Below are 27,000 nucleotides of genomic sequence, written 5' to 3'. Positions count from 1 at the left end.
TAACTTATATGCAGAGTACATCATGAGAAACGCTGGGCTGGAAGAGGCACAAGCTGGACTCAAGATTGCCAGGAGAAATATCAATAACCTCAGATATGCAGATGACACCACCCTTATGGCAGAAAGTGAAGAGGAGCTATAAAGCCTCTTGATGAAAGTGAAAGTGGAGAGCGAAAAAGCTGGCTTAAAGCTCAACATTCAGAAAATGAAGATCATGGCATCTGGTCCTATCACTTCATGAGAAATAGATGGGGAAACAGTGGAAACAGTGTCAGACTTTATTTTGGGGGGCTTCAAAATCACTACAGATGGTGACTGCAGCCATGAAATTAAAAGATGCTTACTCCTTGGAAGAGAAGTTATGACCATCTAGATAGCATATTGAAAAGCAGAGACATTATTTTGGCAACAAAGGTCCATCTAGTCAAGGCTATGTTTTTTCCAGTAGTCATGTATGGATGTGAGAGTTGGACTGTGAAGAAAGCTGAGCACAGAAGAATTGATGCTTTTGAACTGTGGTGTTGGAGAATACTCTTGAGAGTCCCTTGGACTGCAAGGAGATCCAACCAATCCATTCTGAAGATCAGCCCTGGGATTTCTTTGGAAGGAATGATGCTAAAGCTGAAACTCCAGTACTTTGGCCACTTCATGGAAGAGTTGACTCATTGGAAAAGACTCTGATGCTGGGAGGGATTGGGGGCAGGAGGAGAAGGGGATGACCGAGGATGAGATGGCTGGATGGCATCACTGACTCGATGGACGTGAGTCTGAGTGAAATCTGGGAGTTGGTGATGGACAGGGAGGCCTGGTGTGCTGCAATTCATGGGGTCGCAAAGAGTCAGACACGACTGAGTGACTGAACTGAACTGAACTGAACTGAAGGCATATTTGTCTTTCTCTTTGAAAACTAAGTAACATAATGAACTACATGAAGAATCAAAGGTAAACTGCAAAATGTAAGAAATGATATGATAACTTCTGGAACTTAATCTGTGGTTTCTCATAGTTTATATTCTCACTGGGATAAACTTGAAATATATCCCTAGTATCTATTTTTTCCATCTCCTTTTGCTGATAAGGAAATGGTCCTCCGAATGTGACGTGACTTAACATAACTGGCTAATGGTTGAGCCTAGTGATCTCAGTTGTGTGCTCCTCTGCTCCACAGTGATGGTTCTTTCACATTAGATACTATATGCTTGCACAGTGCATTCGAATCCACCAGGGCATGAAGGGTGTAATAGGGAAGTGATTTGGTTTTGAAAGGCAGAAATGAGCAGACACAAGGGCAGGTGGCCAGGAGGCTCCCAAGGATTCTGTCTGCTAATCACTTGCACTACTGGTTCTCCTGCTCCCAGCCCTGGCATCCCTTCCCTTCTCCTTTGTCCCTTCTAATCCCCACCTTCCTGTTCTCTTGACACTAGCTTCATGAGGCGTTCAGTGTTTTGATCTTCGCTTTATGTGTGTTGACCTTGTCCAGTCAATCTGACCTTGTATTACCAATTCTAACTCCTTGAAGAAAAGGAATGACACACATTGAAATGCTTGACCTGGAAATCTGAATCCATTTCAGCTGTTTTGGCTGATATAATATGTTTAAAATACCACGTTTGAATGCCTTTATACTAGACCTACATGTTCTAATTCTTCCATTGCCTTTTGGACTGTACTAGCCCTTTTACACACTTCTCAGACTTCCCTAGCCCCTGAAAGCATTTGAGTTGACTTCTGGTGGACTGACATCTTCCCTACAAACTGTATGTAACAGGCAGATCTTGTGTTCTTTGGGGGTAACGGACTCTGGTTTTTAGTTTACTTTAGAGTCTCAAATCAAAAGTATTGCCCATGGCATCTCTCTCACTGTTCAGAATTTAGAACTGATGTGGCCAAAATCACAGTGTCCTGCAGCTAATAATCAGCCTTAGGAGGTTCAAGTGAGAGTATAGATGGAGGGGAAGAGAGTTAAGAAGAGCCCAGTTAAAATGCATTATTGTGTGTACTCAAGAATCTTGAAGCAATGACTTGTTATTAACACCTTGCTCTTCTGGCAAAAATGCCTACTGGCATAAGGCTGAGTAATATTCGGTTGAACACAAAAGGGTCCCTTTATCTTCTTTGTGAAAGGATTCTCCTGGATGTGGTGCTCTCCAGGGAAGGTGCAAAGTCACACAGCAGCCTATTTCCCCTTTGCCCTAACATCATTTTCACTTCAATCCTCTTCAATACAGGTTGCCAATTTGGCCTGTTCCATCTCCAACAATGAAGAAGGGGTGAAATTAGTTCGGATGGCAGCCACTCAGATTGACAGCCTGTGTCCTCAGGTAAGCCTCATTCACTTTGTTTCCAAAGCTGATATTTTGGATCTTGTGCACTCCAGCCTTCATGTCACTCATTCCTTGCCTTGTCCATTTTCCTCTCCCTGGAAAGTGCTACCCATCAATCATGGACCATTTCAGGTTCTGCCTTTCTCAAAAAGAACTGCTAATTGCTCCAGTCTCTCCAAAATTACTGTAGTGATTATTGTCTTTTTCATCCCTATTGACTTTTTCTATTTGTCTTGAATTGTTATCTCAACATTCCATATCTATTCACTTTGTCTCCCTCACAAGATTATATGCTTGTACGTGGAGAACAAGAGTTATATTTCTGCCCCATCTGTGCTAAAAAGACTCGATTCAGTATACACTTTTGGAAACCTATATCTTAAAAAAAAGAAGAGCAAACAAAAGACTAATATTTGATAACCTACTCCATCTCTCATGTTTTGATTGTCCTCTCAATCCCCAAGAATCCCCTTATCTGTGGAAGCTGCAAGGTCCAGGGTTTCAACATGGTCTTTGACTTGCTTGTTCCTCTTTTGATGAGTGTAATCCGTATGTCCATGGATTATTTCTAACAAATAGGTCATCAATGCTGCTCTCACATTGGCTGCCCGGCCACAGAGCAAAGTTGCTCAAGACAACATGGACGTCTTCAAGGACCAGTGGGAAAAACAAGTTCGAGTGCTGACAGAGGCTGTGGATGACATCACCTCGGTGGATGACTTCCTTTCCGTCTCAGGTAATCACAAACGGGCCCTTACAAGATAGTTGAAGGAAGAGAACAAGATGAGATGAGGAATATCTTGCAAGTGTCATGGGTCTTTGTTTCAAGTGCTCTCCTTAGCCCTTTGAGCTTTCAATCATCTCTGCAACTGTGATTGTAACACCCTCTTGAAAATTTGTCTCTGCTGTGCACATTATTTCAAGACACTGAGTCAAGGGATTTAGGGGGAAAACATAACTTTCTGATTGAGATATTAGAAACCTGAAAGATTATGTAAGTAGACCTAGGCTCCTTTCTAGTTCCTGGAGTTCTTAAAATAGGATGGCCTTTGCTACGTCTAAATCACCCATCTAAAAAAGAGTGTGGGATATGAGATTGGTTATGTTGAAAAAAAAAATCAATTAGTTATTCCAATTTGCCTGTGTTAAGTTCCACCCCATCCCCCCAACCCTCCCTGCCCCACAAGTAAATGAAGTTATATAGGTTTTTGATAAGCTGGGAAAAAAAATCTTTGCCACCAAATGAACCCATTAGAAAGCACTTAGGAACTATTGAGGTTTTGAGCACTTGACCATGAGGTTGTGGAAGGAAGTGAAAATAAACAGAACTCATCATCACTGGAAATTGTAACTTAATGCTTTGTAGATGAAGCCAGACTGAAGGATGGCAGTCCACTCCAGTATTCTTGTCTGGAAAATCCCATAGGCAGGCTACAGTCCATGGAGTCACGAAGAGTCAGACATGACTGAGCAACTTATACACGGGATGTTAGCACATTTGAATAGCCATGTAGTCAATTTTACCTTTAACAGGGCTCATCAATGCTGTTTCAAAAGTGGGTTACCAGCTGGCTCATGGGCCTTTTTCCAAACAGATTCGGCCCAATACACATAGAGAAGTCTCTGTGGGAGCATGAGGAAGGAGGTCACCAGAAGCCTCAACTCCCTTGTGAGGCATTAAAATAACCAAATGGCCCTTAAAAATTCAAATTAACCAGGTGTTGACACTATCCAGAGGTGTATGGAAATCACACCTGCCAACCCATGTGCCCTGGCCTCCACCTGGACTTACTGAGGTCTGAGAGGGAGAGGCTGCAGCACAGCTCACGGGATCCAGACTGATGGAGCCTGACTGCAACCAAAGGGAGGGGATTTCTGGGGCAGGCTTGGTGTATTTGGAAGCTTTTCTCTAGTTGTCTTTCCATTCACCAAGAAACTGACGATGAATTCCCACTGGGCTTGTGTTTAAAGCTTGTCTAAGAGTAGCACAGTTAACCCTGTAGATCTGATGGATGATGGAAAAGCCAACTTTAAAATCATGGAAGGAAAGTCAAGGGAGATGGGAAAAATGAGCCAACACATGCTTGGTGCCGTCAATTAAAAAAAAATGCACAACACGAGAATGGCGAATTAAGTTTTATTTGAGCGATATGAGGGCTGCAGCCCAGGAGACCGCACCTCAGATAGCGCTAGGGAAACTGTTTCAAACAGGTAGGGGCGAAGGACAGTATATATGTGGCTTTGGTAAAGGGGGAGTACATGCAATTAAGCACATATTTAAAAGTTTCTGCTGGTCTCATGAAGCTTCTGCTAGTCATGAGAAACAGTTGTCACCATGAAGGAATTTAGTGCTTTTCTAGATATGAGGAGATACAAGAATTGGGCTCATAAAATCAGCTCCTGAGACCATCTGACTATCTGAGGACCTGTGCTGCTAGTTTTTTCCTGAGAACAGAGTACCTCATTTCTGCTCTCCTCCCTGAACTCCTTCAGGGGTGTTGAAGGTCAGCAGCTGCAGCAGCACATGATTTAATCATTGTAGAGCAAATGACAAGCACCCATGGCAAGTGCCAATTCGTAGTTGACAGTATCTGTTATTTGTCTCATTTTCTACTATTTGCTTTCATTCTCACCAAAATTTTATGTTAGGTATCACTATTCTGAATCTTCCTTTGAGAAAAGTAAGTCACTAACGGGGAGGTAACTTGGCGGAGGTGGAATTATAATCCAGATTATCCTCTTTCCAGAATCTATATAGTTCTTAGTAAGTCTGGATAAAAGGGTATTTCTCCAGTTTTCGCTGCGTCTCCTTTCCCCACCTCCAATCCCCTCCTCTCTCCTGCCCTATAGTACCGTAGGTCCACTATCTCTTCCTTTTTAGAAACCTGACTTGTTCTTCATTCCCCAGGTGCTTTACTTTTGATGACTTGTCAAAGCAGCTATTCTTTTAAACATACCTATGTCCAGGGATTGGCTAATAAAGAACTCAATGTGTTGTCATTCGTGAAATTTTTTGCTTCCCTGATACATGAGTCCTAACAATGCAAAAGATCTCCAAGAAGTGCATCTCTCAGAAAAGCTTAGAAATTGTTCGGCTCGGCATGTTGGGGATCCGAATGGTGGGGAACAGAAGACTGGACACAAAGACTGAGATATTTCTTGTTTCTAGTCAATCTTTGCCAGGATGGCTATCTGGGTCCCCAGAAAGGGAGAGGGGGACTCTCCAACCAGCCTCAGATCTCACACAGCAATCCTAACAGCCCCTGGAAATCTTATTCTGCTACCCTCCCTATTTACAAATGAATAGAAAATATCTATATACTACCTTTCTCAAAGAGGAGTCATTTCAGAACTTAAAACTTTCCCAACTTATCCTTTTCTTTAAATGCATGTATAGAAATTTCTGAGGGTAGAAAAAAGCAAGGCAAGGAGTCTTATCTCAGGCTGTTTCGAAAACGCAAGCTTTTCTTAATTTTCTTCCACCGGGCCTGCCTCTCTGCCACCTTTCTCCCTGCCATTCCTTTGTGCATCTCATTATTACCAGCAACACGAAAAGGCTTTGGCTTCTGCTGATAACACTGTACAGTCCAACCGCAGTGGTACAAGTGCCGTGGCATGCTATGACAGGAAAATGAACAGGCGCTGTCAGGAAGCCGGCCTTGGCAGGACCCGCTGGAGCGTGCCTTTGGACTTGACAATCGGAGGCAGCAGGCACCTTTCCACAGATGGGCTTGACAAATAATGACACAGCCCACTCTGTCCTGCTGGTAGACTGTGGATACAGCCCAATAGTTGGGGAAACTACTTCTCATCTCCTCTGTAAGCTGGAGCCAAAACATTTGCATCAGTAAATTGCAGGTTTGGCCTAGGAGATATTTTGGAATGGCATTAATGACATTTTATGTATCAGTTTCTTCTTAAGGGAATTCTGGCAGGAAACTCTATTTTGGAGGCAACAATAAAAAAGTATTTTTTTAAGGGATAGTTTTGTTTTTCTTTCTTTTTTTCATGCTACCTGAGTACTTAATTTGTCCATATGAAAAGCAACAAGTTTGGGGAGCAATGATGCTAGCTATTAACATTACAGAAACGAAACCAATTTTCTGATATGGTCTGGGCTCATAAAAAAGTGAAATGACTGTGTTAGAGCACTTAAACTTTTTCCACTGGGCAAAAACTACCATTTTTAATATTGTTTTAAAATGAGCATCTTGGCTTTAACCATGTGACAGTTTAATTCTTGGGTTTGGCTCACAAAATAACAGGCATCTACGATCTGAAAAAGCTATTAACTCAATCCCATAATGTCTATAATTTTTGTTTTGTTTGCCTCTTCCTCTTTCATTTACTTTTTTTTTAACTCCAGGGTCTTGAGTTTGTTCCCTTAAAACATTCACAGACTGAACTTTGCTTATGATTTTGGAAACTGTAGTTTTAGAGCTAATAATAATGAAGTAGTTTGGTTGTCAGTGATTTAACATGATTACATCTTTTCTGAAAGAATAAGGCTGCAAAAATTTAAGGACGTTTATCACAAATTATGTTGCCGGCAAATCTTTTATGATTTTAAAAACTATGCTTCACATTCAGGCGTAATATCCAAAGTACCTAAGGGGTTCACTCCAACAATGTAACCCTCTCTGAAATGCACACGCTTTCTATTATTACTTTCCCTTCTATGTTATTTTCTAGTTGGAACATCATCCCTCTATCTCCTTACTTAATGAATTCTTTCTCTTGAAAATACCTTAGAGTACAAATATATAATTGTCCCCTTTCAAAGGACATATTTATTCAGTATTTCTTCTTTTCTCTTGGAATGTTTATTATGTATTTATTTTTTGTCCAAGCTGGGTCTTTGTTGCTCCTCGGGCATTTCTCTAGTTGTGGTGAGGGAGGGCTACTCTCTAGTTGTGCTTCACGAACTTTGCATTACAGTGTCTTCTCTTGTTGTAGAGCACAGACTCTAGGGTGAACAGGCTTCAGTAGTTGTGGCGCATGGGCTTACTTGCCCCACAGCATGTAGGATCTTCCCGGATCAGGAGTCAAACCCGTGTCTCCTGCATTGGCAGGCAGATTCTTTACCACTGAGCCACAAGGGAGGCCTTCTGATTGGTTTTTAACTGTGTCAGTGATATAAAGGGCTTCCCTGATACCTTAGTCGGTACAGAATACTCCTGCAATGCAGGAGAACAGGGCTAGATTCCTGAGTCAGGAAGATTCCCTGGAAAAAAAAAAAGGCAACTCACTCCAGTATTCTTGCCTGGGAAATCCCATGGACAGTAGAGCCTGGCAGGCTATAGTCCATGGAGTCGTAAGAGTCAGATACAACTCAATGACTAAACCACCGCCACCAGTGATATAAAATCATATAAATGTGAATGTGTCCTCTCCACAGAAAACCATATCTTGGAGGATGTGAACAAATGTGTGATCGCCCTTCAGGAAGGGGATGTGGACACTCTGGACCGGACTGCAGGGGCCATCAGGGGCCGGGCTGCTCGAGTTATACACATCATCAATGCTGAGATGGAGAACTACGAAGCTGGTGTTTATACTGAGAAGGTGCTGGAAGCTACAAAACTGCTATCTGAGACAGGTAACCATGGATATTAGATTCGACCAAAATGTCAGCCCCATGATGAAATTCCATACCTGAATAAATCTGTTTCATTGTTTCCTGTAGGTCTTTATGCTTCTAAATCACACAAGATCATAAAATTGGTATTCTTTATTTCTTGAGTTTGAATTGGAATACTTTAGCAGAATCACAATTTATTGTTTTTGCAGTATATACTACTCTACAGTTTTTGTGTATAATCATTTGATTCTCACAAGGACCTTATGAAGTAGGCAGATTTTTTATTATCTCCCATTATGAATGTGAAAGTGGAATTTTGAATGAGATAGGAGACTGGAAAAAGGTCACGAGTCTAGAGAATAGTGAGTATGTGATTGGAACTTGGAATTTTGAACTTGAAAAGCATTTCTCTGTTTCTTGAGAACATAGGACTATGAGAAAGGACCATGCACAACCAGGGGCAATCATAAAGGCTTTCAGTAATACATGGATATGAAGTGATCACAGGAGGTAGTGGTTACTGAAAAGGGGCTAGACTTTCAGTATATGCCCAACTCCACTGGTGAAAGTCTGCATATCCTCTTTCAGGGGTACGTGGCTGCCCTCTGGGGAATCGTGGTCTTGATGAGACACAGTTACTTATGACAGGGAGCCTGTCATAGTTCTCTAATCCACTGAGATGGAAAAAAGACTTGCTTCCACTGAGTTAACACAACAGCCCATAACTTTGGATAGTTATGTCAATGACTGACCTATTTTTTAGTAGTTTTTGCTCTTAAGTGATGTCTCTTGGCTTCAGACCCTTTCTAAAATCCTTCGTGTCTTGTGTATTGATATGTATATGTCTTAGTTGCTCAGTTGTGTCTGGCTTTTTGTGATCCCATGGACTGTAGCCTGCCAGGCTCCTCTGTCCATGGAATTCTCCAGGCAAGAATATTGGAGTGGAGTGCCATTCCCTTCTCCAAGGGATCCCAACCCAGGGATCAAACCCAGTCTCCTGCACTATGGGCAGATTCTTTACTGTCTGAGCCAACAAGGAAGTCCATTAATATATGGGGGAATGAAAGTAGAAAGTCCAGGGAAGGAGAGAAGATGAATAGAATTTAACTCTATATGTTGGCTGGAGTTATGAATGGGTAACAAATCGAGTTCTGTGTATACATAGAAGGAACTCACCTCAGCTTCAGTGGGAATCGTCTCTGGTCTGTACATGAATTTTGGAGCCCGCTGCTACTGCTGCTGCTGCTGCTGCTAAGTTGCTTCAGTCGTGTCCGACTCTGTGCGACCCCATAGATGGCAGGCCACCAGGCTCCGCCGTCCCTAGGTTTCTCTAGGCAAGAACACTGAAGTGGGTTGCCATTTCCTTCTCCAATGCATGAAAGTGAAAAGTGAAAGTGAAGTCGCTCAGTCGTGTCCAACTCTTAGCGACCCCATGGACTGCAGCCCACCAGGTACCTCCGTCCATGGGATTTTCCAGGCAAGAGTACTGGAGTGGGGTGCCATTGCTAGGCTTTTGAAAACAGACGTATCTCTGAAAACTCAGATATAGCAGTGTTCTAAGTTCTACATGATAAGACATGTTAGTAGAAATATGTTTCCTTCTACAGGGAAAGGATATTTACAAAGACTTCTGTAGCTATTTGCTAGTCTAGAATAGCAAGGAGAAACAATAGGTAAGCAGACGTTGCTTGCTCACTCTGAAATATATGCAGAAAGGGAATAGGGTCATATCACATATCACCCGTATCTAGGGATTGTTGCTCTTGAGAAGCCTGACAGACTTAGAATTAGAAATAATAATGACAATAATACGATATATCTACATTTTAATTAGGGGCTTCCCTGGTGACTTGGATTGTAAAGAATTTGCCTACAATGTGGAAGACCTGGGTTTGATCCCTGGGCCAGGAAGATCCCCTGGAGAAAGGAACGGCACAGTGGAGTGGACCGGTATTCTTGCCTGGAGAGTTTCATGGACAGAGGAGCCTGGCAGGCTATAGTCCATGGCGTCACAAAGAGTCGAACATGACTGAGCCACTAACACTTTCACATTTTAACTCATGCTTCCCTGATGGCTCAGAGGGCAAATATCTGCCTGCAATACAGGAGACACAGGAAACATGGGCTCGATCTCTGGGTCAAGAAGATCCCCTGGAGGAGGAAAAGGCAACCCACTCTAGTATTCTTGCCTGAAAAAATCTCTGGTGGGCTACAATCCAAAGAGTTGCAAAGAGTCAAGTCAGACACAACTGAGCGACTAAGGCCCCCCACCCCGCCCCCCACACAGTTTAATTAACTGAAATTCAGCACTATTTTCTTTCAAATAGACTTGCCCTTTGCATTCACTAGAGCAACACAGTGCAAGTCATACAGTGTTACTTTACTCATTTAAAAGAATTAGAAACAGGTACTTTGGGGCTTTCCTGATGGTCCAGTGATTGAGACTTACACTTTTCAATGCAGAGGATGTGGGTTCAATCCCTGATTGGAAAGCTAAGATCCTACGTGCCCTGGGGCCAAAAAACTGAAACATTAAACAGAAGCAATATTGTGACAAATTTAATAAAGAGATAAAGACTTTTATAATGGTCCCCTTCAAAAAAATCTTAAAAAAAGAAAACAATTATTTTGTTTTCCAGTATATGTTGTTTTTTTATTCCCCCATTCACCCTTAAAGGGACCCTCTCACATTTCTGCAGTTCTCAGTTCCTGACCCATTGCTTCTATTATGTTATGAAGTCTCAGCTTCATGGGGTATATCTGATACATAGCAGCATTTCCTCCAATCTGACACTGAGTGAAGAGTATCCAAGAAGGGTGGAGGACATGGAGACAGAAGTCTCAGCTCACAACTGCTTGGAATTGATGATTGTAGCAGATAACACCCAGAGCTAGTTTACATGTGATTTTGTGCATACAAAAAACTTCAAACATTGTTTAAGAAACATTCTGGAACTTTTTCTTATTGCATCTTAGAGTGCTTTAATGAACAGCAGGAGTGGTACCCATGGGGTCAAAATCTACATAAAGGCAAGGACAGTGTGCTTAGTTGAGTGAAATATTTTAACATAATTTTCACCCAAAGTCTTAAAATGTAAATAATATTCTGGTTGATTTTCTTGTTTTTTTTTTTACTGAAAAAAATCAGTGAAACAGAGCAATCTACCCTGGATTATTGTTGCTAATCAAGATTTTGCTCTTATTTGCTAATTTTCAAATCTTTAAAAATTATCATCTCAGCCCTTCTTTTGCAGTGATTGAGTACTCTGAGCACTTAACTAAAGGCACCTTCCTGCTTCTGATCTCCCCATCCAAGTCTTAATTGAAAAGAAGAGAAGGGCAAGGAATTTAGATTCTTTCTGTTTTTCATCCTTTATTAAAGATCATTAGGAAAGCAGCCAGGTAGAAGAGACTGAAATAGACAGATTATAAATAACCAGCAGAAAATATAGGAATACATGTCAAGGAAAAGTGGATATTAGTGGTAAGAACTAGAATATACAAGGTATATAAATTATTTTCCTTCTATCCTCACTGGTTCTTTTCTTTCCTAAACAAGAACAGTATTGTTTTTTTATGGGTAACTAGAGAGGTTGTCTAAGAAATGAAAGCAAAAATTTAGCTGTTAGTAGGACCATTGACATATATACTGATTCCTCATGGAGGAAGAATGCCTCTGTTTGTCATTCCTATGATGATGCCCACTGGCTATCTCATGTAGAACATGAGGTTTAAAAATGTATAATATAATGGTGACTTAGGCTTCCCTGGTGGTTAGTGCTAAAGAATCCTACCAATGCAGGATATGTGGGTTTGATTCCTGGGTTGGAAAGAGCCCTTGAAGAAGCAAATGGTAACCCACTCAAGTATTCTTGCCTGGGAAATCCCATGAACAGAGGAGCCTGGCAGGCTATATATAGTTCATGGGGCCACAAAAGAGTCAAATATAACTTAGCACCTAAACAACAAGAGTATGGTGACTTAATACCTAGAATTTCTCCATGAGAAATGATTAAATATACAAGCTAATAAAAAACTTTAGCTGTTAATTCACTGGTTGCTAATTAGAATTGTTGGGGAATGTACTGCTGCTAAGTTGCTTCAGTCGTGTCTGACTCTGTGCGACCCCATAGACAGCAGCCCACCAGGCTCCCCCGTCCCTAGGATTCTAAAGGCAAGAATACTGGAGTGGGTTGCCATTTTCTTCTCCAATGCATGAAAGTGAAGAGTGAAAGTGAAGTCTCTCAGTCGTGTCCGACTCTTAGCAACCCCATGGACTGCAACCCACCAGGCTCCTGCGTCCATGGGATTTTCCAGGCAAGAGTACTGGAGTGGGGTGCCATTGCCTTCTCTGAGGGGGAATGTACTAGAGACATGGAATTTGAAGAAGAACAGGTCAGTTCTGTAATTATGGTTATACAGAGTTTTGTTGGTTATATAGATTTTATAAAATGGATTAGTCCCCTTGTCTGTGTCTGGCTATACTTAGGAGACCCACATCCTCAAAATAAAAGCTCCTATGCTGGCACTATTGGTAATGAACCTGCCTGTAGGAGATGTAAGGGACACAGATTAGATCCATGGGTCAGAAAGTTCCCCTGGAGGAGAGCATGGCAATCCACTCCAATATTCTTGCCTGGAAGGTGCTTCAGTGGTGTTTGATTCTCTGAGATCCTATGTACTGTAGCCCACCATGTTCCTCTGTCCTTGAGATTCTCCAGGCAAGAGTACTGGAGTGAGTTGCCATGCCCTCCTCTAGAAATCTTCTCAACCCAGGGATAGAACTTGTATCACTTATGTCTCTTGCATTGGCCAGGTGGTGGTGGGGTGTTCTTTATCACTCATGTCACGTGGGAAGCCCCCCAAACTCCTATTCAGATCACTAATACCCAAGGCCCACAGAAAATGGAAGGTGACACCACATCCCTCCAACCCTTGAAAGATGAAGCTCACCCGTCGACAGGACCCAGATGAATCACCCTGGACCCTCAGATAGAGGAAGATTCCTCTATATGATCAAAAGACAGGGGGGAATGTTGGGACCTGACCTGAGCCATGACAGGCTCGACGGGCCACACTAGGCCTAGGCCTCAGGTTCTTGTAAGCATGAGTTATAATTCTAAGAAGCCCCACCAAGGTCCCCGGTGACACCAAGGTCCCCCCCCGATGACGCCAAAGTTAAGTCATTCACCACGATGACCCAAGGTTGAGTCAGTCACCACATGCCAACTACACTATTGCTGACACAAAAGACCGCCTGTATATAAGCAGCTGTGATTCAGAGCTCGAGGCTCTCATCAAGACTCCACTGCGCTGGATGAGACTTTAGCCCTAGCTCGAGCTAGCAATAAACCCCTTTATGCTTTTGCATTGCTGTGGACGTCTTATTCTCTCAGTTTTGGGGACTCGGACACCGGGCATAACATTTTGCTCCTGATTTTTTTTTTTTTAAATCTTGTGCAGTCACTTTTTTTTATACAAGTTTGTCAAACTTTGTCCTGAGACTACATTTTATTCGGGGGAGAGAACACAGGGCAGTGGGCAAGGAGTGGAAGGTGCCGAGAAAAGGTGGGGAAAGGAAGAATCCAGGACATGGAAGACAGATCACTGTTTTCTCTTGCCTTGTCACAACCTACCAGGTTCTGCTCAGTTTTATTTCTGAGTTGTTAGATTGAAGACTCTAAGGCAGATGTTCTCAGCCTCTGTATTTTTGACACTTGAGTCTTGGTAGTTCTTTCTTGGGGTGGAGGGAGCTATCTTGTGGATTAAAGATGCTTGGCGTCCCTGGCCTCACCACACTAGATACTTGTAGAACCTCTTCCTTTCCCACTTCAAATTGTGACAAAGGTGGCTCTAGACATTGCTAGATGTTCTTGGGGTGGACAAAATAATCCTCACTTACGATAATTGCCACAAGAGAAAGAAATATTCCAAAATAAGAGCAAGTTTAAATAAGGCAAAATGGAGCCTCTGTATGATGGCCATAGGGTATGGTGACGAGAGCGGAGTGAGAGTCTGTTACAAAGAATGAAAAAAAGGGCAGAATGTTCAAAGAGGCTTGATTAGACCAGAGTTGGATGCTAATGGGATTTGCAAATACAGGCCAATCTCTGTTTTAACATGTAAATGATGCATGTGAGGGGCTCTGTAGAGACCAGCTTTACCAACTGACTACCTTCACTAAGTGGCTAAAAATCGAGAAAGTTCCAAAGAGTGATGAGACAGTTTGTATTTTATTTTTGATAAATTACTTAGTAAAGAGTAAGTAAAAGTTTTTTGAAATGTATGTTTTGTTTTGACATGAAAGCTGAGTTACTTTTGAAAACACAATTTTGTGGATTATTAGTATGTTAAAATTTTAGGATGACATTGAATAAAAATGTGCCTATTTATTTTTTATAAATCTAATGTAGGCTAATGGAAGCACCATAAACATGATGTACATCAGACCGACTAAATACTTACATATTTCATTGCCTCTTTAGTAAAAACTGAATTATAACAAATTGCCAATAGCTTGGTAGTGAGTGCACACCCAATGAGATCCATCTTTAGAGATCTTGTTTCCAAAGTCAGGTGGCTGTGGAAAGTGGAAAAGGGTGTACATTCAATAATGTTATGCTTAGATATATAGAGAGAAGCTTGTTCTTCACTGAACAGATTATGTTGAAATGCATTTTTGTAAGTTTGATGGCTGATGCAAATTTGTAGCAATGTCTACATCATCAGACTGAGAGAGCTTTGGAACCATGCCATCAGTTCCTTCTTCAGAAGGGACCAAAAAATGGATATTAAAAAAAATAAGTCTCTTTAATGAGGATTCTATTATTAATCACTTCATATATGAAGATTAAAATTCCATTATTTTGGAAAACACGTGGACCAAACAGATGGTGTAAATTTTTTTTTTTCTCAAAACTTTTAAAAGAGCAGTTAAATGTTCACAGAAATGTTGAGGGGAAGGTATCAAGATTTTCCATATTCCCTTCATTGTGCACATGGAGTGTGTCTCCCATTATCAACATCCCCTACCAGAGTGGTACATATTTTACCCTTGATGAACCTACATTGAAACATTATAATCACCCAAAGTCCACAGTTTACATTTTGGCTCATTCTTGGTGTTCTATATTTTGTGGGTTTTGGACTAATACATAATGGCATACACCCATCATGATGGTATCATGCAATGTGTTCTTCACTGCCCTAAAAATTCATTGTACTCTATTAATCCCTCTCCCCCTCTCAATCTCCTGACAAACACTTGTCTTTTTACTTTTTCCATAGTTTTGTAATTTCTAGAATGTTATATAATTGGGATCATATAGTTTGTAGCCTTTTCAGATTGACTTTTCTGACTTGGTAGACATGGTATAATTTTTTACTTTCATACTTCTGTTAAGTAAAGTTTTCCTAAGAGAGGTTTTTTTACATCATTTCTATATATTTTGCCCAGAAAATGTAAGAGGAACAAATAGAAAGTACCCAAACTGGATATGATAATGAGGGATACCATTGTGTTAGTACCATGTAGATAATGAAATCCAGGTAAGAAGTCAGAAGAACTCTATTCCTTGACATCTACCAACTAAATGTGACCTTACATAAATTAGTTCATGCCCCTGAGCCTCAGCTTGATGTTTTGTCATCTAAGTATGGTCAATATTGTTTATTTTGTTTATATGTGTTTCACTGTTTGCTTGCTTCTTGACTGAACTCAACATGGACAATCATTGTCCATGAATCCTCTGCATAAACCCTCTGCTCTATCTGGACAGGTGTATTCATTTTTCTCCAGGCAAAACACATCCAGGCTGTTCTCACTCGCTTTGCTGCATCTTCACCATTTTTCCTCCTCCTCTACATCTGTGTATTGAAATTATACTTATGAGCTGACTCAAGTTTCAGTTGGAGGCAACAAGGATCTATTTCTGAGTCTGATGACATTTAATATGTCTTCTTCAGTGTCAGTGGTCCACAGATAGATTGTCAGTTCTTAGAGGCAGATGTTCTTATATGTGCATAGGGCCTAAACTTGTATCATCACACCATTAGATCCCCTGGAGAAGGGAATGGCTACCCACTCCAGTATTCTTGCCTGGAGAATTCCATGGACAGAGGAACCTGGCAGGCTCACAAAGAATTAGACACAACTGACGGACTAACACTCACTTTTTTCAGCTTTAATATGTATGTATTGATTAACTGAATACAAAAAATAGGATATGATTTTTTTTTTTTTTTCAGTACAGAATAGCAGCCTAGGGCTTATAACTCAAGATTCCAGGATTAAGAGAAACACTTTCTTTCACCTGCTTTTCTACATATCAAAGGAGAATAATGTTGGCCAGTGGGGAGTATGCTTATTTCACTTGATCTGATTTCCTTTTTTTTTTATTGTTCCACTCTCAGAAATTAATAGAATGAATGTACAGAGAAGTAGAAGAATATATTGCGTGCGAACTTACTTCATTCATGTTCATCTCTTTGTGACCCTATGAACTGTACCCCACTATGCTCCTTTGTCTATTAGATTCTCCAGACAAGAATACTGGAGTGGGTTGCCATGCTCTTCGCAAGTGGAAAAATAGAGTAGACCCAAAATACATTATGAACCAATTCAATGTAATTAAGATTTATACAATTTTCATACAAAAGTAGGATACAAATTCTATTCAAGTTCTGATAGACTATAAACTAGGAGACACTGGAACATATCCAGAGACATAAGACCAGGTACAGAAATTTCATCATCTAAAGGTACAGATCATACAGAGTCTGTTCTCTTATTATTGTGGAATTATGTTAGAAACCAATATCAAAAGATATTTGAAAATAACACACATATTTTAAAATGCAGTGTGACATTTACCAAGAGACATCTTTGACTTAGCTATTAAAAGTCTCAATAAAGTTAAAAGACTGAAAAAAACACAGAGGATGATTAAAGAGAAGAAAGAAATTAATATTAAAATGAGAAATTAGTATCAAAGATAGTTTAAAGAAATCCATGTATTTGGAAATTAAATGCCCACTTTTAAATGAGGGATATATCTAAGAAGCTATAACAAAGAAAATTAGAAAATATTTGTAATAGAATAAAGATGAAAAGAAAATTTACCAGAATTTATTGCATGCAGCTGAAGCTGCTCAATGCAATTAAATACAATGTGTAGTTTTAAATAAGGTATGAAAGCAAATAATGAACACAAGTATAAAATTTTGTGTGATCTGAGCAAAATTTTTACTTTAATAATACTGTGTCACATGCTAATTTCCTGTTTTTATTTTTTTACAAAATTATATTTATATTCTCAGAATTGGATTAGAAGTTTCAAGCTTCATTCAAAATTTTTTTTAATCACTAAGATAATAAATTTTCTAGATTTTTAGCAATAATACTGGATGCCAAAATACATGGAAATATATCAAAATTTTGTTTGAATATAAATTAGAAATCTAGCATTCTGTTCATACTAGGTTAAACAAGTAGAATTAAAATATCATGTTTTTAGATGGGCAAAAATTCCTGTTTTCTAAAATATTATACATTCTCTTTATATATATATACATATATATATGTATATATATACACAGGAAAGTGAAGTCGCTCAGTCGTGTCCGACTCTTCGCAACCCCATGGACTGTAGCCTACCACGCTCCTCCATCCATGGGATTTTCCAGGCAATAGTCCTGGAGTGGCTTGCCATTTCCTTCTCCAGGGATCTTCCCAACCCAGGGATCGAATCCAGGTCTCCCGCATTGTAGACAGACGCTTTACTGTCTGAGCCACCAGGGAAGTATGTGTGTATATATATATATATGGTTAGTAAAGACTTAAGAAAGAACATTAAGAAAAAGAGATGGAGAAATTGGAAAACATAAACTAAATGAAATGGCAGCACTGAATATGAAGTAGAAAAAGTGAAACAAGCTAGGTAAAAGTGAAAGACTGTCGTATTCACTTGATCTGATTTCTGTTGCTAGTGGCATCAAGTGTTATGATTTGATATGTCAAAGTGACCTGCCTATCCCTATGGACAGAGGGTATGGACAGAAGTAAGATCAATATCAGAAGAAGGTGGCAGGACCAGATTATTGGAAAGACAAAAATATTAGATATTAGACCTGGAAAGCCTATTACAGTCTTTACTTCTCTGTAACTGACCTTGAAATTAGATTATGAAAGTAATGAATTTCAACAGAAGCTATAATGACTGAGATTGTTCAGCCTCAACTTCCTAATATATTTTAAATGCATTTTAATATAACTCTAACTATTGGTGTAGACCATTTTATTTCTCCCTGAAAGGTCAAAATCATTACAACATGGAGGAAATGTCTTACTTATTGGTGGTTGTGGTGTTCATGGAGGTAGGAAGTCAGAAGTGTAGGAGGAATGAGAGGGAAATTTCATTCATGTAATAGCCCTTAAACAGGCAACATGTATTTGTCTCAAACCCTCGACTGAAACCTACATACTTGAAGTATTGTACAGATCTGGCTGATGGTGTTTAATATTTATTTGTTTTGTCTTGAACGCAAATGTAAGGTTTCTTGCTCAGAGAATAAGTTTCTTTTTTAGTAACAGTCACCTTGCCAGAACCTTCCCTGTGCTTCATTCTACTTTTCAAGGCAGTGTGATGAGGGCAGATAAATTCTGTCTACATGAAGGAGGTCCATACTACAGGGAAAGAACCACAAAATTATAAATCTGGGAGCTTATATAGGAATTGTTCAGCTGCCTCCCTCCCTGTCCTGAGGAGGAGAGAAAAACCTTCACTCTTTAATGTTAATAAACTCCCTTCAGGAAAGACTCCCCAGGTTGTTACAACTCTTCGGAATACAAATGAATGGCTCCTGTGGCTTCAGTCCCTTTTGAAATGTAAATGCATATCTCTGGGGAGAAAGTGAAAGTGACATGGCTCAGTCATGTCCAACTTTTTGCGACCCCATGGACTGTAGCCTACCAGGTTCCTCTGTCCATGGGATTTTCCAGGCAAGAGTATTGGAGTGGGTTGCCATTTTCTTCAGAGGATCTTCCTGATCCAGGGATCGAACCTGAGTCTCCCGCATTGTAGGCAGACATATTACCGTCTGAGCCACCAGGGAAGTCCCTCTATTAGAGAGTTCATATTCCTTATGACATTATCAGTTGTCTGGGGACTCTGCTTTCAAAAATACCTATAATAGTTTAAACATAGTCCCTTGTTTCTTTATTTTAGCTTTACCGAGGTATAATTGATATGCCAAAAAATTAAAACCTGTAAATCTCCCTCCAGGTTATTTTACCGTTTTAGGACTTCTATTGAATTATCCCTTGAACCAGGTTACCAGTCATTTTTGCTTAGAAAGTTCTGTCCACGCAATGCAGAAATATGAAAATATCTTCTCTATGCTGACTGGTTTGTACACAATATGTTCTGCTAGAATTAGACATGACCAGCTCTCTCAGGGAGAGGGACTCGAGGTGGTTCTAACTCTAGAACCATCTGAGATAAATACAATTTGAGAAAGGAAGAGAAACAATTTTAGCCTGATAATAAATTTCCAGCATGGAAGTGGAGATAGCATAGGGTGGATATAGGATGGCTCACAATCACACACTTAAGGAACAACACAGTGAAATAAACAGCCCTTTTCTAGTGTCCAATTTTCAAAGTAAAACTAAAAATGTATTTCAGTGTGAAGTAGTCCAGTATCCTCACCCACACTAACATCACTGCAGAGGTAACTGATGTTGCCGACTGCAGATACAACATAATATAAAGTTGGACCTCTTTATGTACGATTTGAATCCCTTGAGGGAATGCACGAAATGCAGGACAGTTCTTGGAGAGCCAATGATGTAGGGGAATAATCAAATGGACACCAAGGTGGACTGAAAAAGTCAGGGGAGGATAAGGGAAGCTGTTAAGACACCGCTGGGTTTCTAGTCCAGGTGACCTACAGAGATAGGTTAGAAACTCGGGAATGGAAGGTCCAACAAGGATGCTCCTGTGCAGGTAGAAGAAGCAGGGCAGCATCGACTTTGGGTAAAAGCTAGGCGTGAGATGCTGAGTGGATCTCTTTGGCTGGGGCTCAGGAATTTCCCAGAAATCCACGAACACACATAAAGGATGACATTAGTGGTTAAAGAAGTAGCAGCTGCAGGTTTTAAGAACTGTTGAAAGGAGTGCAGAGCGGGAAAGTAGTTTGAATACAGAATGTGTGTGTTGTGTGTATGGAGTTTAGAAATGGGTAGGGGAAAGAGGATAGGGATAGATAAGGTGACTTACTATTCATTTGGCATGTGTTGTATTTAGCATTCGGGGAATTATACTCTAGCCAACATTGTATAAAATTTGTTGAATTAATAAAATACAATATCAAAGCTTTTTTTCCCCCTTAAGAAACTTCAAAGGCATCTGGCCCAGCGTTCCTGGTACATATAATTGCCACTTTATCATTGTCAGTTAAATCTAGGCATTGACTGGCTTTCCAGTAAAACAGAGGTACCTGGTTAAAGGACACATTGGCAATTTAATTATTGTTTTCTGATGACTAGGCCACAATAAACTGTGGAAAATTCTGAAAGAGATGGGAATACCAGACCACCTAACCTGCCTCTTGAGAAATCTGTATGCAGGTCAGGAAGCAACAGTTAGAACTGGACATGGAACCACAGACTGGTTCCAAATAGGAAAAGGAGTACATCAAGGCTGTATATTGTCACCCTGCTTATTTAACTTATATGCAGAGTACATCATGAGAAATGCTGGACTGGAAGAAACACAAGCTGGAATCAAGATTGCTGGGAGGAATATTAGTAACCTCAGATATGCAGATGATACCACCCTTATGGCAGAAAGTGAAGAGGAACTAAAAAGCCTCTTGATGAAAGTGAAAGAGGAGAGTGAAAAAGCTGGCTTAAAGTTCAACATTCAGAAAACTAAGATCATGGCATCTGGTCCCATCACTTCATGGGAAATAGATGGCGAAACAGTGGAAACAGTGTCAGACTTTGTTTAGTTGGGCTCCAAAATCACTGCAGATGGTGACTGCAGCCATGAAATTAAAAGACGCTTACTCCTTGGAAGGAAAGTTGTGACCAACCTAGATAGTATATTCAAAAGCAGAGACATTACTTTGCTGACTAAAGTCCGTCTAGTCAAGGCTATGGTTTTCCCTGTGGTCATGTATGGATGTGAGAGTTGGACAGCGAAGAAGGCTGAGCACCGAAGAATTGATGCTTTTGAACTGTGGTGTTGGAGAAGACTCTTGAAAGTCCCTTGGACTGCAAGGAGATCCAACAAGTCCATTCTGAAGGAGATCAGTCCTGGGTGTTCTTTGGAAGGAATGATGCTAAAGCTGAAACTCCAGTACTTGGTCCGCCTCATGCGAAGAGTTGACTCATTGGAAAAGACTCTGATGCTGGGAGGGATTGGGGGCAGGAGGAGAAGGGGATGACCAAGGATGAGATGGCTGGATGGCATCACTGACTCGATGGACGTGAGTCTGAGTGAACTCCGGGAGATGGTGATGGACGGGCAAACCTGGCATGCTGCGATTCGTGGGGTTGCGAAGAGTCGGACACGACTGAGTGACTGAACTGAACTGAACTGAACTGAAAACTAAAAAGGAAGACATGAATTTCCAGTTCTTACTGAGTTACATCATATTCTCAGAATCCTAGGGACTGCAAAAGACATGACAGTTCTTTGTCATTTCAAGGATATCATGGATAATCCATCCATGGTAGTGGTGGTGGAGTGTCAGAAGGGCCAGTGCTGGTGTCCACAGGAAGTGGTGGCCAAGATGCATTAATTGGGCACAAGTGAGGTAATAATAGATTTCTTTCAGCCAGAATCACTACCACACCAGCGATAAGGATTTGAATCAAAGAAATGAGGAATTTGTCATCAATCAATAATAGGGGTACATCATTAGGATATTCCATAAATATAATAATCTGATTAGGAAAAATAAGAAACTATACTTAAAACTGGGATAACAGATGGATATAAGAACCAGAAAAATTCTGTATATTCTGGTGAAAGTGAAAGTGACCCCATGGATTGTATCCCACCAGTCTCCTTAGTCCATGGAATTCTCCAGGCAAGAATGCTGGAGTGAGTAGCCATTCCCTTCTCCAGGGATCTTCCCTGATCCAGGGATCAAACCTGGGTCTCCTGCATCACAGGCAAATTCTTTATCACCTGAACCACCTGGGTCTCCCATATTCTGATCAAAGTGACCCCAAAATGACCTCCTTACCTGGTTTGACTTTCTATATTTTACCAGTTTTCTAACACTAGCTGGTTTCTTCTTAGAGAGGGAGTGAAGTCTTCTGTAACCATACCAGCCGATCGCACTCCTCTGTGCCCCATTACTCACTGTCACTCATTAGGCCCCTACTGTATACTGCCCTGTGTTGCAAACTCTGTTTGTCCATTACTCTGTCTTAAGGTGTCTCTCTGTTTTCTGAGTCTCTATCTGTGTGTGTGTGTGTGTGTCTCTCTGTGTGTGTTGCTTTCTAATTTAATTTTAACACCTTGAGATCTAAGACTACCTCTTCATTTCCTCCAACCTTGATGAGAATCAAAGCTCAAAAATGTTTATTCATATAAATGAAAAACATAATTGACATAGTATAATACCTTATTTTAGGGGTTGTACCTTTTCTAAAAATTACACACTTAATGATCAAGATCAGAATCAATAAATTCTTAGCATTTATGTCATCTTAAATTTTAAAGCCTCACAGGTGCCAAAATTAACTATTTATCAATCTTGGTTTCCACAAACACTGTAGCTAAATAAGGCATCATGTTCAATTTTTTATTCATTCCTTAAGCTTCAGAATTAAATATGCTATCCTTTTCTCTTAACTTATAAAGCATTTGTGATTATTTTTGAAATGCTTATTATAAAATGTAAGAATTTTCCAAGCAAGCATTTTCTTTCCCTGGGGAAAGGAATTTGTGTCTAGACAAAAGCAGATGCATGCTGACTGATTCTCTTAGGGTAGTTATCGTGGATAGAATTTAGAAGAATTTTTTTCCTTCTTCTAAGCAGTCCTTTTTCATCTTTCATCAAACAATTCAGCTCATGGGTTATGTATGGCCTTCTGGAACTTGAATTTGATTTTGATGTTTGAAATGTACATTATAATTTTCCAAACATGAGTTTATGAAAATGGCAGCTTTTAGGAACTCCCACAGAGGGAACAGATGACTGATTCTGACGAAAGAAAGTCTAGAATATACACGGTATGAAAGAGTTTGGACTAACCAGGAGGATACTGATGGTTTTCTGGAGAGGTAGAAAGAGCTGACAAATAGTCACCAGGGAATAGGGGACAGATTAAACAGGACTTCTTTTGTCCTGGCTCCTAGCTTCCAGAGCTCATCATTTCCCACCTTGATTTAGTTCAGTTCAGTTGCCCGGTCCTGTCTGACTCTTTGTGACCCCCATAGGCTGCAATTAGCCAGGCTTCCCTGTCCATCACCAACACCTGGAGCTTGCTCAAACTCATGCTCACTGAGTCAGTGATGCAATCAAACCATCTCATTCTCTGTCATCCCCTTCTCTCCCCGCCTTCAATCTTTCTCAGCATCAGGGTCTTTTCCAGTGAGTCGGTTCTTCGCATCAAGTGGCCAAAGTACTGGAGCTTCAGCTTCAGCATCAGTCCTTCCAATGAATATTCAGGACTAATTTCCTTTATGGTGGACTGGTTGGATCTCTTTGCAGTCCAAGGGATTCTCAAGAGTCTTCTGCAACACCACAATTCAAAAGTATCAATTCTTCAGTGCTCAGCTTTCTTTATAGTCCAACTCTTACATCCATATATGACTACTGGAAAAACCATAGTTTTGACTAGATGGACCTTTGTTGGCAATGTAATGTCTCTGCTTTTTAATATACTGTCTAGGTTGGTTATAGCTTTTCTTCCAAGGAGCAAGTGTCTTTTAATTTCATGGCTGCAGTCACTATCTGCAGTGATTTTGGAGCCCAAGAAAAGAAAGTCTGCCATAAGTGTGGTGTCATCTGCATATCAGAGGTTATTGATATTTCTTCTGGCAATCTTGACTGCAACTTGTGCTTCTTCCAGCCCAGCATTTCACATGATGTACTCTGCATGTAAGTTAAATAAGCAAGGTGACAATATACAGCCTTGACGTACTCCTTTCCCAATTTGGAATCAGTCTGTTGTCTCATGTCCATTTCTAACTGTTGCTTCTTGACCTGCATACAGATTTCTCAGAAGGCAGGTAAGGTGTTCTGGTATTATCATCTCTTTTAGAATTTTCCACAGTTTATTGTGATCTACACAGCCAAAGACTTTGGAGTAATCAATGAAGCAGAAGTAGATGTTTTTCTGGAATTATCTTGCTTTTCCTAGGCAATTTGATGAATAGTTCCTCTGCTTTTTTTAAATCCAACTTGAACATCTGAAAGTTCACATTTCACATACTGTTGAAGCCTGACTTGGAGAATTTTGAGCCTTACTTTGCTAGCATGTGAGATGAGTGCAATTGTGCAGTAGTTTGAGCATTTTTTGGCATTGCCTTTCTTTGGGATTGGAATGACAACTGACCTTTTCCAGTCCTGTGGCCACTGCTGAGTTTTCCAAATTTGCTGGCAAATTGAGTGCAGCACTTTCACAGCATCATCTTTCAGGATTTGAAATAGCTCCACTGGAATTCCATCACCTCCACTAGCTTTGTTCGTAGTGATGCTTCCTAAGGCCTACTTGACTTCTTCACATTCCAAGATATCTGGCTCTAAGTGAGTGATCACACCATCGTGGTTATCTGGGTCATGAAGATCTTTTTTGTACAGTTCTTCTGTGTATTCTTGCCACCTCTTGTTAATATCTTCTGCTTCTGGTTAGGCCCATATAATTTCTGTCTTTTATTGTGTCCATCTTCGTATAAAATGTTCCCTTGGATATCTCTAATTTTCTTGAAGAGATCTCTAGTCTTTCCCATTCTATTGTTTTCCTCTATTTCTTTGCATTGATTCCTGAGGAAAGCTTTCTTATCTCTCTTTGCTAGTCTTTGGAACTCTGCATTCAGCAGGGTATATCTTTCCTTTTCTCCTTTGCATTTAGCTTGATTAAGAGTTACCAAGAGAAAGCATAGTGAAAGTTAATATATCACTGCTTCAGAGAGAGTATACTTTGATTTGAGAGCATTTAAATATTATTTCCATACTTCCTCCTCCACATTTAAAAAACATTTGAGGATACTTTACTCAAGATTCAAATCCAATCAACCAGCTAATATATAATAGTATGCATTTGAGATAGAAGGAAAACACTTTCGTAAGAATATTATGTTAAGTTGGCTGGTTTTATAGAAAGTGTGTCCAATTTGAGCTAAGGAAGCTGGGTTTGATTTTTTTTTTCTAGTTATGAGCTTTTTGATAATGTCTCTTAAGTTTTAAAGGTTTTCTTTCCTCATGAATCTGAGTAAGGTGATAATGAAATATAGTGTTTAACACTGACTTTCTTGGCAATGAAGATAAAATGAAAATTCTAAGAGTGAGTTTATAAAATCTTGTCCTGAAGGCAGATTTCATAGGAAATTCATTATTAAAAATGCAAAGCCATCAGAAGGATGATGTAGTCCTGCCAAGGAGAGAGAAAGGTATAAAAGCAGGGAAACTGTTTTCAGGGTAAATTGTACCAACTTTCCAATTTTCAGAGATTTGAGGACAAATTTGTGTGCTATTTTCAGTTCACTTCCCTCTCACAAGAGCCACTTTTTAGTGATAAATCATGTAGTTGTACCTCGAAGTTCTAGCCAAAGGCACTGGGTAATTTCACTTGCTGTAAACAAAGAAAAGGGAGCATGGATAGGTAGATACACAGGGTCATGATGTGAAGAACCATTTATTGTGAATATTATGTGCCTAGCATGATGGTCAGCTTCTTATATACATCCCACTTTTTCATTCCTTGAAGGCAAGATCATATTTATTTGCCACTTTATTCCAGTGGCTAAGTACTACTTGTTTTTACATGTAACATTGTATATAAAATTTGTTGAATGGATTATTTTTTAAAAGCTTCCGTAAAACCTGAAGACCAGCTCTTTTACCTTTGAGTAAGCTGAGGCTCAAATTGAATAATAAATATACTTTATTATATAAATAATACATAAATATAATCAAATGTCAAGAGTCAGTTAATCTCCTGCTTCGGTGCCATAAATATACCAGCACCCTAAACCAACATAATTGCTGCAAGTGAATAGAAATATAAATATGTCTTGTTGACTATTTTTACTGTTATTTCTACCTCTGGCATAGCATATTCTATTAGTTAATATTGCTGTGTAACACATCACCGCAAAGCTTAATGGATTAACATTACAAGGATTTACTATCTCATAGTTTATTTGGGTCAAGAGATCAGCACAGCTTAGCTGGGTGGTTCAGATCTTAAGTTGAAGAAAGTAGGGGAAACCACCAGGCCATTCAGGTATGATCTAAATAAAATTCTTTATGATTATAGAGTGGGGGTGATGATTAGATTCAAGGGATTAGATCTGGTAGACAGAGTGCCTAAAGAACTATGTATGGAGATTTGTTACATTTTACAGTTCAGTTCAGTTCAGTCACTCAGTTGTGTCCAACTCTTTGTGACCCCATAAATTGCAGCATGCCAGGCCTCCCTGTCCATCACCAACTCCCAGAGTTCACTCAAACTCACGTCCATCGAGTTGGTGATGCCATCCAACTACCTCATCCTCTGTCATCCCCTTCTCCTCCTGCCTACAATCCCTCTCAGCATCAGAGTCTTTTCCAATGAGTCAACTCTTCTCATGAGGTAGCCAAAGTACTGGAGTTTCAGCTTTAGCATCATTCCTTCCAAAGAACACCCAGGACTGATCTCCTTCAGAATGGACTGATTGGATCTCCTTGCAGTCCAAGGGACCCTCAAGAGTCTTCTCCAACACCACAGTTCAAAACCATCAATTCTTCAGCGTTCAGCTTTCTTCACAGTCCAACTTTCACATCCATACATGACTACTGGAAAAACCATAGCCTTGACTAGACGAACCTTTGTTGGCAAAGTAATGTCTCTGCTTTTGAATATGCTATCTA

At 40.1% G+C, this 27,000-nt stretch overlaps 1 protein-coding gene across 1 annotated transcript in view; it reads left to right on the top strand.

Annotated features, from left to right (window-relative positions):
• CTNNA2 (catenin alpha 2) overlaps positions 1-27,000 on the top strand; it is a 1,210,173-nt gene that overhangs the window by 1,097,621 nt on the left and 85,552 nt on the right. The window contains exons 9-11 of the mRNA XM_052647702.1: positions 2,229-2,321; positions 2,904-3,060; positions 7,723-7,923. Coding sequence (XP_052503662.1) covers positions 2,229-2,321; positions 2,904-3,060; positions 7,723-7,923 — 451 coding nt within the window. The remainder of the gene's footprint in view (positions 1-2,228; positions 2,322-2,903; positions 3,061-7,722; positions 7,924-27,000) is intronic.

Source organism: Budorcas taxicolor, chromosome 11 (assembly GCF_023091745.1).
Source record: "Budorcas taxicolor isolate Tak-1 chromosome 11, Takin1.1, whole genome shotgun sequence".
Lineage (NCBI taxonomy): Eukaryota > Metazoa > Chordata > Mammalia > Artiodactyla > Bovidae > Budorcas > Budorcas taxicolor.
The sequence above is the reverse complement of the archived record's forward strand: the minus strand, read 5'-3'. Positions and strand labels throughout refer to the sequence as shown.